The 14,985-nt window shown below is 34.8% G+C and overlaps 1 protein-coding gene across 2 annotated transcripts in view; it reads left to right on the forward strand.

The window, feature by feature from the left end:
• ACMSD (aminocarboxymuconate semialdehyde decarboxylase) overlaps positions 1 to 14,985 on the forward strand; it is a 64,644-nt gene that overhangs the window by 33,408 nt on the left and 16,251 nt on the right. For both annotated transcript variants that reach the window (XM_074301880.1, XM_074301882.1), the window contains 3 exons: positions 1,465 to 1,558; positions 2,795 to 2,890; positions 6,555 to 6,727. In XM_074301880.1, coding sequence (XP_074157981.1) covers positions 1,465 to 1,558; positions 2,795 to 2,890; positions 6,555 to 6,727 — 363 coding nt within the window. The remainder of the gene's footprint in view (positions 1 to 1,464; positions 1,559 to 2,794; positions 2,891 to 6,554; positions 6,728 to 14,985) is intronic.

The following is a 14,985-nucleotide window of genomic DNA, read 5'->3' on the forward strand; positions in this document are numbered from 1 at the left end:
CCTCTCATTTTACAGGTATAGACATGGAGGACCAGAGCAAGAAAAAGTCTAGTCCAAAGTCATACAGTATATAACTGAGGTGCTATCTGGCCCATGTCCTCTGGCTACAACCAGTGAACTTTCCTCTATAAGATATGTATTAATAATAATCATGGATTCTTTTTTTCTTTGCAATTCCTTTGCATTCGTTAAATTTTTACTATGCTCAAAGAGAAAGGCAATATAGTACAATGGAGAGGGGGCCAGCCTCAGATTTAGGAAGATTTCTAACACATATTGACTATGTGACTCTAGACAAGTTACCTAACCTAGGAGAGTTCACCAGCCAATACTTCCTGGTTGCTGATTTACATTGGTAGAAGGAGTTGACTAAAAGGGAACGTTCTAATGAATATGAATGTATAAGTCCCACCTAGGGGTAAAAATCATTCAAGATATTTTATATATAGTTTAGTTCCTAACACTTTATCTCAATGTTATAGCCATGCTAAAAATTTCTGATTCAAAAGAATATATCCTTTCTTATTTAGCATTTACTAAATGGCTGCATAGACTATCTGAGATACACATTTTAATATAGCCCCAATATAGTGGGGAAAAGGAGGGAAAGAATGAATACTTACATTGTTCCTACTACTTGCTAGGCCCTGTGTTAACTACTTTTACAAATATTATCTCATTAGATTCTGACAATAACCCTGGGAACCCTGAGGAAACTAAGGCAAATAGAAATTAAATGGCTTAACCAGGGTAACACAGCTAGTAAGTGTGTGAGCCATATTTGAATTTAGATCATCCTGAATCTAGGCCCAGAGATCTATCTACTGTGTGTTATCTAACTATTTAAACCTAATCATCTAACCACTAAACCTGCTAAAGGGACAAAAAAGAAAAACTTTTTTCCCACATAAGATAAAGGGAGAAAAGCACTCACTCTGGAGTCAGAAGACCTGTATTTAAATACCATCTTTTCATGTTCACTATCTGTGCAACCATGGGCAACCCTCCCAAGTTTCAATTTCCTCAGTGATAAAATGGGGGGCAAGGGCTAGGTGGCTTATGATGTCCCTACTAAATTTAGATTTGTGATCCTGTGCTTTCTATACCTCACATAATGTTGCCATAGCCAAAGTTAAGTTGTCATTATATTGTGTGTTCTAGTTTTGTGTATTATTATGCCAATGTAAATCAATCTTAATTATAAATTGATTTTGTTCTAATCTTCTCTTCTGAATTTCTTCTGAATCAAGTTTGCAGGATCAGAATTAATAATAAATGTGTTTCCTAAGTCAAGAAGTAGCATCCTAATTCCTTGAATCTATTTATTCAGTACACTACTATATTCAGAATCCAAGTATGGTCATTTCCCCAAAGTGATACAATAGAACCAAATATAAATGTGGCTAATGTTTTGCTATTGGCCAATTTAAAATAACTTCTTTTGTGTTGTTTCCTTTCTTGAAGGCTGCAGAACAGCTGAACTGCTCCTTATTTGTACACCCCTGGGACATGCAGATAGATGGACGGATGGCCAAGTATTGGCTCCCCTGGCTAGTGGGTTTGTACTGCTTTTGGAGGCCAATTCTTGAAGGAGATTTAAAGATTCCATTCCAGTAATCTTAGTGTTTACATTCCTAAAACTGAGATTCTCAATGTTACAACCAGTTAGCCAAATTTTAGTGGCTCATTTTCGACTCTGTTGTAGATTATCCAGATCCCTTCTTCACTTCCTCCCCACATTTTTAATCATATTACCTCTTGCTATGATTTTACCACAGTCCACAGAAAAAAGGAAATAATTCATATTGTGTAAAGTTCTGTTGTCTCCAGAAACAGAGAATCGTTAAGTACCGATTTAGCACTTAGTAAGAACCTAACATAATTGTACTTAATTTGGTTACTTGTTATCATCTCTGATAATAAGAGGAAAAAGGTTAAAACTCATGACTGTTGGCAAGTCTTGAATACTCCTACAGTTTTCAAAGACCTCCAGGGGTAGAGACTATTTAGTTTCCCTGACAGTATTTAAGGTGACCAGAAATCTCTTCCCTGTGTTTTGCCTTCTTATAAAAGAGAATCCAACAAGAGATTATTTTTAAACAAACTTCCTATTTGGATAGTTGGCTCAAATTTTTCTGAGAAATATAGGGAAGCCTGAATATTTTTTTTAATCAGAGAATGAAGCTTCATCATCCCCATCACCCCGAGTTATACCCTAGTGACCTGACAACTCAGAAATATCCCTGTTTTGCTCTATGGAGTTGACCTGTCCTAAAGACCTTCTTAACAAAATTGGTAATATCTGCCTAAGGGATGGGAAGTTAATCAATGCATTTGATGTGGAGCAACTATAGCTATTATCCTAAAGAACTTTGTAAGTTTCATATTAAGCTACACTACTTGGTCTTGACTTTATCCCTTGGGACAGACAGGAGGGAAGAACAATAAAGGGAAGAAGGGAACTAAATACTATTATCCTCACTTTAGAGACAAGCAGACTAAAGTCAAATTGCCATTCATGTTCATAAATTATCAAAGAATTCAGGAACTGAAATTAGGTCATCTGATTACAATATTATTTTGAACCCCTAAACAACCCAAACTAAAGGTTTTAAAAAAAGTAAATTTACATTATCTCCAAAGTAATGATATTTCCAAGATCTGTATTTATCAAGTCATGAGAGCATAAACTTAAATTACTGAACAGAAGGTAAAAAAAAAAATGATAATTCCTCAGCAATTCAATTCAATAGAACAAGCTCTGCATCTTACTACTTTTTTTTACTATTTTCAGGCATGCCAGCAGAAACTACCATAGCCATTTGTTCCATGATTATGGGAGGAGTCTTTAAGAAGTTTCCTAAACTTAAAGTGTGTTTTGCACATGGAGGTAAGAGCTTGGGGAGCTTTATTTGCCAAACCATTGGATTTATAGAATTTAAAGAAAATGATAGCTAGTGGCTCCGTCTATTGAGCACTGGTGTTGAAATCAGGAAAACCTGAACTCAAATCCAATTCATGGCTTCATAGCTGAGACTTCATAGCTGTGTAATTTTAAAGTCACTTAATCTCTACTCAGCTTCCTCAATTATAAAATTGAAATAAGACCACCTACCTCATAAGGTTGATATAAGCAAATGGGATAATGTTTGTTTTTTGAAAAAGTATTCATGACAGTGCCTGACACATATAATAGGTGCTATATAGTGCTCTCCTTATTCTCTTTCTTCTTATACCTCTTGGTTATACTGAAAACTTGCCTACACATTAGAAAAAGTGACATCTGTTCATTGTTATTTTTTTGTGGTTGTTGTTCTCAACATCACCACCACTGATTTGTGCATCTAACCTGTCTAATTTTGAATGTTTTCTATTACTTTAAGGTCACTGGATTTAAATGGCAATGTCACTCTGGCCCTACTAGCCCATCACAGCAACAGTAAAACCAGTTACATTTGATTAGCATGAGGAACAGAGCATACCATGGATTTACTTCTGTAATTATAAAACAAAAAACATAATCTAGGCTCTGGAAAAGCTTATAGTTTAGAGCAAAAGACAGTATCTGATACATGGTATGATTCTCTTATTAGAAAACTGAAAATTGGTTTCTTGTTGAAATAAATTAAAAATCAAAAGCCTATTCCTAAAGGTCTTTTATAAAATGGACTTTCCTTATAAATTCAAGGCCCAAGAGAATTCTAAAATTGTATATCACTTCACATGATCAAAACCTTCAAATTTTTTGCAGATAAAGCAAACTATATCCCCCAAAAGTTTGGGAATTTCTCCTATACATCTCTCCACATCTCTCTACTACCTGTTGACAGAGTAGGACTCAGTTCTTTTGATTCCTGGTCCAATGCTACTTTGCTTTTTTATTGTTACTCCCCAGTAAGGCTCCTCTGTCACTTGGGTTAATAACAGTAACTATTATTTATATAAAGCTTTAAGGTTCACACAGTTTTTCTTCATTAGTGCATGAGGTAGATAGTACAAGTACTATATGAACTTGCCAATGAGGAACCTAAGACTTGAAGAGATTTTGTGTTTATGGTTATAAAGTGAGCATAAGAAATTTTTTATCTGCCTATAGACAGCTGTTTGGACCAAATGATCTCTTAAGACCTCTTCCAGCTCTAAGATTTATGACTATAAAAATCAACTGACATTCACTCTCATCAACTCTTCAATTAAGTGACCATCTCAAGCCATAGATTTTCTGGTAGCTGACCTGACCCACCATATCTACCGCTCTATATAAGTGATCTTAGGCAGAAATATATAATACTTTATAGTACTCAATTTTATTAGTTGTGCTAATGGAAAGGAAAAACAAGAAATGAAAACCCAAGCTGGACTTCTAATTGAACAGTCTCTCCTTATTCCAAGTCTGCTGCTTTCACTACATATGGATTAATGTGAAATATGTGAGTTTCAGGTTCAAAAAAATCAACTTCATAGCTCAAGATGGAGAAGGGGGAAAAAACAGAGAATTTAGCAGAGTACAATTCTGTATGAATCAGTGTGAGGTAGCAGCTTTAAAAAAAAAGCAAATCAATCTTAGTTTACTTTGAAAGGCAGGGCTCTGAGGAATAAGGAGGTGATAGCCCTGTGCTCTGTATTGGTAAGACCATAATTGGAGTCTAGTGTTCAGTTGTGGCTGCCACCATTTAGGAAAGACAGCGATAAGCTGGAGAGTGCCCAGAAAAGAGCAATCTGAACAACAAAAGCTTTGTATCCATGTCATGTGAGGATTGGTTGAAAGAGCAGGTTTTTATCCTGAAAAGGTAAAGACTTCAAGGGTAAATGATAAATATTCCAAGTATGAAAAGGGCTGTCATTTGAAAGCTGGAGACTCATTTTCGTTTGGTCCCAAAGGGCAGAACCAGAAACAATGATTGGAAGTTGCATAGAAACCAATTTAGGCTTAATGTCAGGAAATTTTTTCTAATTACTAGAGTGATCCATAAGGGATATGGCTTGTTTTGAGAAATCAATCCCCTTCATCAGAGATCTGCAAGCAGAGACTGGTTGACCACTTCTTTAGTATATTGTAATGACAATTCATTTTGAGTTGGGGTTAGATTAGGTGGCAACAGAGGTCCCTCCAAACTCTGAAAATTCTGTTTCTAAGATTATTAACCCCAGTAGATTGGAAAATTGGATGTTATTTCAGGAAAATTGCTTGGAAGTGGATACAGGAATCTTTGGGGAAGGAGGGGAAATTTTTTTTGTCTTAGCATTACCAGATTTTTCTTTCTGAAATAACAACCCCTTAATTAAAAGTGGCCCATTCTCTAACAAAGCTGTAGAAGACAGGCAGCCAACAGAAGAACCTCAGTAATTACCAAAAGGAACTGAGGATAACATCAATGATGTTAAATGATAATTGAGTTAATTTATGTCAAATTTATGGTTTATTGTACCTTTAGGTGGCATTGTTCAGTGGATTAATTCCACTGATAGATTTGGGAGGAGAAAGAATAAAAGTAAAAGGTTACTCATCATACTTATTGAATATTCATTTATTCTACAGTCACTTATTAAGCACCTTCTATTTGCCAAGTACTACAGTAGGTACTAATAAATACAAAAACTAAAATTCAAAGAATTTCTGCCCCTAAGGAACTTACATTCTATCAAGCAAAACAATAGGTATACATGTAAGTAGGTTATTGTTGTTATTACTATTACCATTACTATAATCATCAAGTTTTAATATCTTAAAACTACACTAAGACTTTTGGGACACCCAATAAATATAAAGTAAATATATACACTCAATTCAGGGATTGGTCACATAATTCAATGGGGGCCTCCTTTCTTTACTGAGGAATCAAGCAAATGACTTGTACTACTCTATCTCACAAAGGTTCAATACTCCCAGTCTAGTCATCTGTGTTGCATTTCTAGTGGAAAATAGAAAAAATTAAATTTAGCACCTACAAATCCTTCTACCTCCTTATTATAATAAGGAAACTATTAATACTTTTCTAAATAAAAGAGGAAATATCCTAAGGTCTCCCAAATGAAAAAAAGCAAAACTCTATAGGAACATGAGCACATCTACATTTTGTCTTCATCATAGGATATTTTTGTATCCTAGGTGTCATCATTTATCACTAAGAAAGCAGCAGAATATACTGTCCCTATGTCTTTAGATATATGAAGGGAATCCTTAGAGAAGTCTTCAGTAGAGATTACTACTATTTTTAACCTGTGAGACCTAAAAGAAGAATGTAAGATCCTCAAACATACTTGTCTTTTTCATTTCCTGTGTCAAATCAGAAAAGCACAATGTCTAGAACCAGAAAATCTATGTTCAAATCCTGCCCCTGATGTGTTCTTGGGCAAGTCACTAGGACTTAATTTTCTCATCAGAGAAATAAAAAGGTTCAACCAGATAATGTCTAAGATCCCTTATAGCTCTAGGTTTATGATCTTATGATTCTTACAAAATTGTTAACATCACAAGGATACCTCTCTGCTTTGTCATGTATTTTTCTAATCAACATTAACCCCCTCAATAAGAACCTTTCTTTTCTTTGTAGGTGGTGCTTTTCCATTCACAGTGGGTAGAATATCTCACGGATTCAATGTGCGCCCTGATCTGTGTGCCCAAGACAATCCAATTGACCCAAGGAAATATCTTGGGTCTTTTTATACAGATTCCCTGGTTCATGATCCTCTGGCCCTGAAGCTGCTGACAGAAGTTATAGGGAAGGTAAGCTGGCATGCTTTTGATGTTTGCTCTTTGGGAGGGAAACATGGAAGAAGTGAAGGGAGGATTGCTGAAGAAGTTTATTTCTTCTTAGCAAAGAAGTGATAGATGATAGTTGCTCATTGAGCATACTTTCTCAGACAAGGCCAAATTTGTTATAAAGGAAGGTTCTTTTTTTAAAAAATTGTTTATTTTTTTCCTCATAGCATCCTCTTTTCCAATGATATAAAGATAATTTTCAACATTCATTTTGTAAGATTTTGTATTCCAAACTTTTTCTCCTTCCTTCCCTCACCTCCCCATTCCCCAAGACAGCAAGAAATCTGGTGTCAATCATATATGTACAATCCTTTTAAATATATTTCCAAATCTGTCACACTGGGCAAGAAAAAATCAGACCTAAAGGGAAAAAAATGAGAAAGAAAAAGTAAGGAAAAAAAGGTGAAAATTCTATGCTTTTATCCACATTCAATCTTCATAGTTCTCTCTCTGGATCTAGATAGCATTTCCATCCCAAGTCTGCTGGAATTGTCTTGAGTCAGTGCATTGCTCAGAAGAGCTAAGTCCATCATTATATAATCTTGTAGTTCCTATGTATGTTATCCTGCTTCTGCTTACTTCCCTCAGGATCAATTCATGTAAGTCTTCACAGGCATTTTTGCAGCTTGCTCATTATTTCTTAGAGAATAATAATATTCCATTACATTAATATACCATAACTTATTCAGCCATTCCTCAATTGATGGGCATCCACTTAATTTCCAGTTCCAAAGGGAGGTAGGTTCTTGAGAAGGGACCATTAAAGAGAAACACAGAAGTTGAGTCATTGAAAGGTAATTCTGATCTAAAAAAGAAATAAGTATTAATGAACTGTTTGCTAGATTTATTCTGCTTGATTCTAAAGGACAAAGTTAGTATCAAAGTATAGAAGTATCAAAAACAGATTTAGATTCTATGTAAGGAAAAATTTGACAACAATTACAACTATTCAAAAGCAGAATAAGTTACCTCAGGATATAATGGATTCCTCCTTACTAAGGATCTTCAGGCAAATGCTGGATAACCACTTACCATGTTATAGAGAGGACTTTAGTCAAGACAGGTTGAACAAGATGGCCTTTCAAGTACTTTTCAATTCTGAAAGTCTGTGATTCTATAATTCTGTGCATCTAACTGGGAACATGGAGAGGTATAAGTTTTTGAATTTCAACAAAATCAATATGGATGTTATTTAATAAGCTGTAAGTTGGCCAGTAACTCTTCTATGGAATGTTTCAACTCACTATCTACTGAAACATTCAATGCTTCACAATGAGAATACAATTAACTTTTGTCCATTCCTCCTTTGATTATTATCATTAAAGTTGAATCCTGGCAAAGTAAGTGGTAAAAAGAATGTCAACATATTTGCTCACAGTTCTTCTGACAGGAGGAATCTTTAAGCCTTGAAAGCAGGTGTTAGATCAAAAAGCAAAGAAGTGCCTGATCCTATACCTTAGATTCAATCATAAAAAGAGAGAAAGAGAAAAAATTTGTGGTGCTCTGGGTCCTTTATATTGAATAATTGTCCATGTCTGTTTCACATGTTTCACAGTTCATTATAGGGAACAGAAATCTTCAATAGTCTGCAGTTTTCACTATCTAGTATTGTTATATATTGTATACCTGCTAAGATCAACTGGGAAATCTCATTCTTTTTGTTGTTGTTGTTATAATAGTGTCTGGGACCACAGTACTTATTTATATGACTTGTAAACAGCTAAATGATATAGAGCAGGGCTTCTTAAACTTTTCTACTCACTACCCTTTTTTACCCAAGAAAATTTTACACAATCTTAGTATATAGGTAAGTGAAATAGATATATATGAAAATCAAATATGGATAATAATCCATAAAGAAATTTATTTTAAAACAATTCTTTGATATACATTTTTTGCCATTTATCGAAGACAAAAGAAAATTTGCATACTGATGAGATAGAAGTGCCAAACTATTAAAGAGGGAATTCATTTATGTAGGTTGGGTTTGGTGATCACTGAGGTTTCTTTTAACTCTGAGATTCTAAGTCCTAACAAAGATAGACTTTAAGCATGTCCCTGGTCATAAATTATGTGTTTATTTTTCAAAGACTAGCCTGCCTAAATTTGGAAACTTTCATGACTTGTCTTTAAGTGACAAATTTTAGAGGGGCCTTATTAAGAAGTAGAGACCTCGGGATCAGTTATTTTAGGAAAAACACTGATGAAACGACAGCTGTTTTGAAGTACAGCAAAAAAAAAAAAAAAAAAAAAAAAAAACTATGTGCTAGGCACAGTGCTAAGCACTTTAGAAATATTATCTCATTTGAGATTCATAACACCTGGTTGCATTTCATTCTCATAACCTAGCGAGAGGTAATCATTATTATTATCATGCCCATTTTATAGTTGTGGAAACTAAAGCAAATAGAAATTTAATGAATTGTCTAGGGTCATACAGCTTACTAGCATCTTGGGCTAGATATGAACTCAGATCTTCCTGATTCCAGGCTGGCACTCTATCCACTATGCCAAAGTTTCTTAACCTGCGTTGAAACTCTTATGGAATAACTGAATGTGGGGGTTGTAAAAAAAAATTGACAACAATAAATAGTAAAAAGTATCAAATATTCAGCCAAAATTTAATTCCTTATGTAAAAATAAATAAACACATCTATTTCAATAGTATTAAAAATTTGCTTTCTGAGTGTTCCAAATCACTACTGATCAGAGAAATGCAAATTAAGACCACTCTGAGATACCACTACACACCTGTCAGATTGGCTAAGATGACAGGAACAAATAATGACAAATGTTGGAGGGGATGTGGGGAAATTGGGACACTAATACATTGCTGGTGGAGTTGTGAAAGAATCCAGCCATTCTGGAGAGCAATCTGGAATTATGCCCAAAAAGTTATCAAACTGTGCATACCCTTTGACCCAGCAGCGCTACTACTGGGATTATATCCCAAAGAAATACTAAAGAGCGGAAAGAGACATATATGTGCCAAAATGTTTGTGGCAGCTCTTTTTGTTGTAGCTAGAAACTGGAAGATGAATGGATGTCCATCAGTTGGAGAATGGTTGGGTAAATTGTGGTATATGAAAGTTATGGAATATTATTGCTCGGTAAGAAATGACCAGCAGGAGGAATACAGAGAGGGTTGGAGAGACTTAAATCAACTGATGCTGAGTGAAATGAGCAGAACCAGAAGATCACTGTATACTTCAACAACAATACTGTATGAGGATGTATTCTGATGGAAGTGGAAATCTTCAACATAAAGAAGATCCAACTCACTTCCAGTTGATCAATGATGGACAGAGGTAGATACACCCAGAGAAGAAACACTGGGAGGGGAATGTAAATTGTTAGCACTAATATCTGTCTGCCCAGGTTGCATGTACCTTCGGATTCTAATGTTTATTGTGCAACAAGAAAATGATATTCACACACATGTATTGTACTTAGACTATATTGTAACACATGTAAAATGTATGGTATTGCCTGTCGTCGGGGGGAGGGAATAGAGGGAGGGGGGTAATTTGGAAAAATGAATACAAGGGATAATATTATAAAATATATATATATATATATATATAATAAAAAAAAATTTGCTTTCTTCTTTGATGGATGACACAGCTTACAGACCTATAATTGGTAAGATTTTTTTATCTAGATGAAATTTGCCTCTCTGCAACTTTCCTTCATTGATCCTAGTTTTGTCCTTTGGGACCAAGAAAACAAGACCAATCTCCTTTATATATGGTAACTTTAAAATATTTATATGCAATGATCATATTTCCCACAAGTCTCCTAGCTTCTTCAATCAATTCTTGCATTGAATGGTTATAAAATTTTCACCAGCCTGGTCACTCTCCTCTGGATATACATTGGTTAATTATCAATGACCTTCCTAAAATTTGGCACTTTAGCACCCAATACTTCTGCCATGGTCCCCCAAATCAGAAATAGAGAGATTATTCACTGCCTTATTGATAACAGTATATCCCTATCAAAGAAACTTAGAATTACACCAATGTTTTAGACTTAAAACCAAAATTCCTAGACCATTTTCATATGAACTGTTATCTATACCTCCCCTACCCCATCCCATATTTGTGCAATTGAATTTTTGAACCCAGGTATAGTTTATATTCATTGCTATAGAACTCCTTCTTATTAGATCAATAACCTTATAACCTGTCAATATTTTTTTTTACCTTTCAATAAGTTTTATGGTCCAACATATTACCTATTCCTTGCAACTGTCATCCACAAATTTGATCCATCCTTTAATCAAAGTCATCAATGCAAATACTTAACAGAAGAGCACTAATGATAGGTCCTGCGACACTTCTATCCAGGCTTAAAGTTGTCTATCAATAACCTTTGTATCAAATCATTTATTAGGAAGGAAGGAAGGAAGGAAAGAAGGAAGGAAGGAAGGAAGGAAGGAAGGAAGGAAGGAAGGAAGGAAGGAAGGAAGGAAGGAAGGAAGGAAGGAAGGAAGGAAGGAAGGAAGGAAGGAAGGAAGGAAGGAAGGAAGGAGAAAAAACAGCATGCTTCAATCTGTATTCAAGCAGTTTCAGTCCTTTCTCTGGAATAAGATAACGTGCTTCATCATATTTGGGATTTTCTTGGATTACTGTATTACTGAGAACAACTAAGTCATTCACAGTCCTTCATCACATAATATTGCCATTACTGTATACAATCTCTGGTTCTGCTCACTTTATTTTGCATCAGTTCATTTAAGTCTTTCCAAGTTTTTCTGAAATCATTCTGCTTATTATTTCTTATAGCACAATAATATTCCAAAAATCATATCTCATAGCTTGTTAGAATTAATTCTTCTTGTCAAAGTTCAAGTCTTTTGTCAATAAAAAGCTATAATTTAAAAAAAATTTTTAAATGTGGCAGGGACTGAAAGAAGCATGATCAAGGCTTAATGAAATGTTATGCAATAAGAAATAATGGAAATTAAAGGTTCAGAGAATAATAGACAAATAATTTAATCTCAGTGTCTTCATTTGCAAAATGGGGTTAATAATAATAATAATAACTGACAACATCTTTTGGATAATGGCAGTAATAGAGAGGATGATGGGGATGATTTATGCTTCATTTTGTTTCCATATGGTTTCAACTTCTTGGTTTTTTGGTTTTGATGAAAAGATTGATCAAGCTGTTCATTGATAGAAATTACAATATAAGTTGATTTTGCAGAACTGTTTTTCTTTTTATAAGCATGTTTTATTTATTTTTTGAGAAAGATAAGGGACTTTTTTCAAGAAATGACTGTGATATAAAATTAAAAAGCATCAATAAAACTTACTTAAAATAAAAAAATTCATACTAAAAAAAGTAAGGGAGAAAGCACATGACCCTGTTTCATTCCATTGGTTATTAGGAAAGCACAAGACCATTGTCCATTATCCAGAGCCCATATAAACATGATGTACAATAATCATAAATCTGATCATAAAACTGATGTACAATACTGATGAATTTCTCTAAGCAACCAAATTTTCCCTTTTTTTTTTTTTTTTTTTTTTTTTTTGAGGCTGGGGTTAAGTGACTTGCCCAGGGTCACTCAGCTAGGAAGTGTTAAGTGTCTAAGACCAAATTTGAACTCGAGTCCTCCTGAATTCAGGGCTGGTGCTCTATCCACTGCGCCACCTAGTTGCCCCCCTTTTCCCATTATTTTTCACAAGTTTTAACAACTAACACACAACAGTATAAAAGACCTTGATCAAAATGATAAATGTTGCATACAGACTTTTGTTCTGCTCTTGGCATTGTCTCCTGAAACTGTTGGATAGTAAAGACCATTCAATCATTCCTTGATCCTTTCTGAAGCCATACTGGCTCTCAGGTAGATGACTATCTTCCAGGTGAAGGATCAGATCAGCCTATTAAGAACTCTGGCAAGAATTTTGCTAACAATGACTAAAAGAGAGAGAACTAAAAAAGAAAACTGTGATTGTCACAGGACAATGTTTTTCCTTTTCCTTTTCCTTTCCTTGAATTCCTGAATACTTCTTTGTGCCATATACTCTAGAAGATTTGAGTCAGCTTTTGGATGAGAAGTGCCTTGTAAAGCTCAGTTGGAATAAAATCAACACCAGCTACATAAGAGGAGTCTAATGGCATTCAAAAGTTCTTCTTCAATTGGAAGTTTGGAGAGAGTTTACTTCAACCTGAAGTATACAATCAATGGATTTGCCATTAGTTAATAACAATCTATTGAGAACTGTTATGAAACTATTCAGTCCATTTCTCCAGATTATGTCTATACCACTAATCAATGTGGTCCCACCAACACTGAATAGTTAGATGCAGCATATGTCTGATCATAAAGAGCCTTCATGATATCATAAAAGCACTTTGGACTGTAACTTTCAGCATAAAACTAGATTTTACCTGCCTTCTTATGGAGCCAAAAATCCTTCATCTCTAAGTTTGACTCACACTTTACTTTTGATGGAATTAAATGCTGCCTACTTAGAGATGAATGAGCTATCCTGCTGGTAAACTCTATGGAGTTTTTCATTTGTTTTTAGTAGTTTTTTTAATTTTTCCATCATTTTCAACAGACCAGTCTTGATATTTGTAAGTGTTCTGGCCCAGATGAATAAATGTGCTGCTGCACAGCAAATCTCTGAAAGCTGTTTCTTTTCTGTTACACTATTATCAACCATGTGTTTGTTTAGCTTTCCTTCCAAGTTAGCAACAAGCTATTTATGCAGGAAGAATTACTCTAATCTGTTGACATGAAGTCTTCTGGTAGTCATCTTGCTTCATGGTTCACCATTTTTGTTGAAAGTGAATATTTAACTTGGAGAAAACAAGTCTATGATCAGTCCAACACTCTTCCCCACACATGATTTTTGTTACTATCACATGCTGCCTATCTCTTCTACTTACAATGACATACTCTATTAAATGCCAATTTTGCTGTGAAGGTACATCCATAAAGTTTTATTTCATTTAGGCAAATGGAAAATAGTCTTGATGATGAAAAGATCATGAGACACAACTGTCACTAGTAAGTAACTGGTGCTGTTGCTATTTCCATTTCCAAACCTCCAGAGGACTCTCTGCCACGCCTGATAATGCTGGTAGAATAGTATCTACTCTGACATTGAAGTCACACAGAATTACACACATGTCCTCTTTCAGTGCATTAATGATGAGAGCCTCCAAGTTTTCAAAAAAAAATTTTTGTTTTACCTCATCAAGTTTTGTCATGGAGCAAACAGATTGCTGATGATGGTTGGAGCTTTCCTGCAAGTACCAATTGCATTCTCATGAGCCTGTCATTACTCCTTTTTGGGAAGCATACAAGGTTGTTGACTAGATTAATTTTGATTGCCAAACCCACATCCATTTCACAATGTTTCTATTACTGCATCTACTCCAGAAAAACGTGTATTTAGCTCTGAGTTTGGTAAGCTGGCCTTTATCTGCCATTCTTGTTTCACTCAGGGGTGTTATTTGGATGTGATACCTAGTGAATTCTCTTGCAATAAGAGCTGTTCATTTTTCAGGTCTACTGGATTTCTTGTTCATAAGTTTGTTCATTCCCATGTACTAATGGTGAATAGAATCATCTTTGAAAAAGTTTTGGTGCATTTTTGTGTGTTTCAACCCTATCTGCTAAGTAATCAGGTAAGGGTTAGTTTAAGTAAAGCAGACAATTTTAGTGCTTCTTTTCTCTACCTCATGCCTGGAAATGAGCCATATAGTTCCTTAAAAATGCTGCTCAGAAACCCAAAAAGCTGCCAAATTCCACTGCTACTTTAGTCTAGTAAGACAAAACTATGGCCTGGGCCACCTGTGTACAGAGTTATCACTGTAGCAACCAGTGTATCTGCATCTGACAATTCTTCATTTACCCATAGCCATAGGACTTTGAGATAAGCAAAAATGGCAAAATAGAGCGGGTAATGTTAAAGCTATGTGAGAGAAACTTAGCAATTGAATGAAGGAAAGACCTTATAGCAATCTTTATAATTAACTTTATATATAGAGTTGCTCACAATCCAGGCATTGTAAAAATTAGTTGTGGATTTTACAAGTTATCTCATTTCTCTGTGTTTGATTGTTTTGTTAGGTGATGTGTGGCAATGCATCAAGCTTTTACTAGGCTCTCTGTTGTTTTGTCTTTAGTCAGGTCATTTTTATATTTTGTGTCTGGAAATGAATGAATTAAAAAAGAATTTAATTATTAAACA

This window comes from Sminthopsis crassicaudata, chromosome 3 (assembly GCF_048593235.1).
Source record: "Sminthopsis crassicaudata isolate SCR6 chromosome 3, ASM4859323v1, whole genome shotgun sequence".
NCBI lineage: Eukaryota > Metazoa > Chordata > Mammalia > Dasyuromorphia > Dasyuridae > Sminthopsis > Sminthopsis crassicaudata.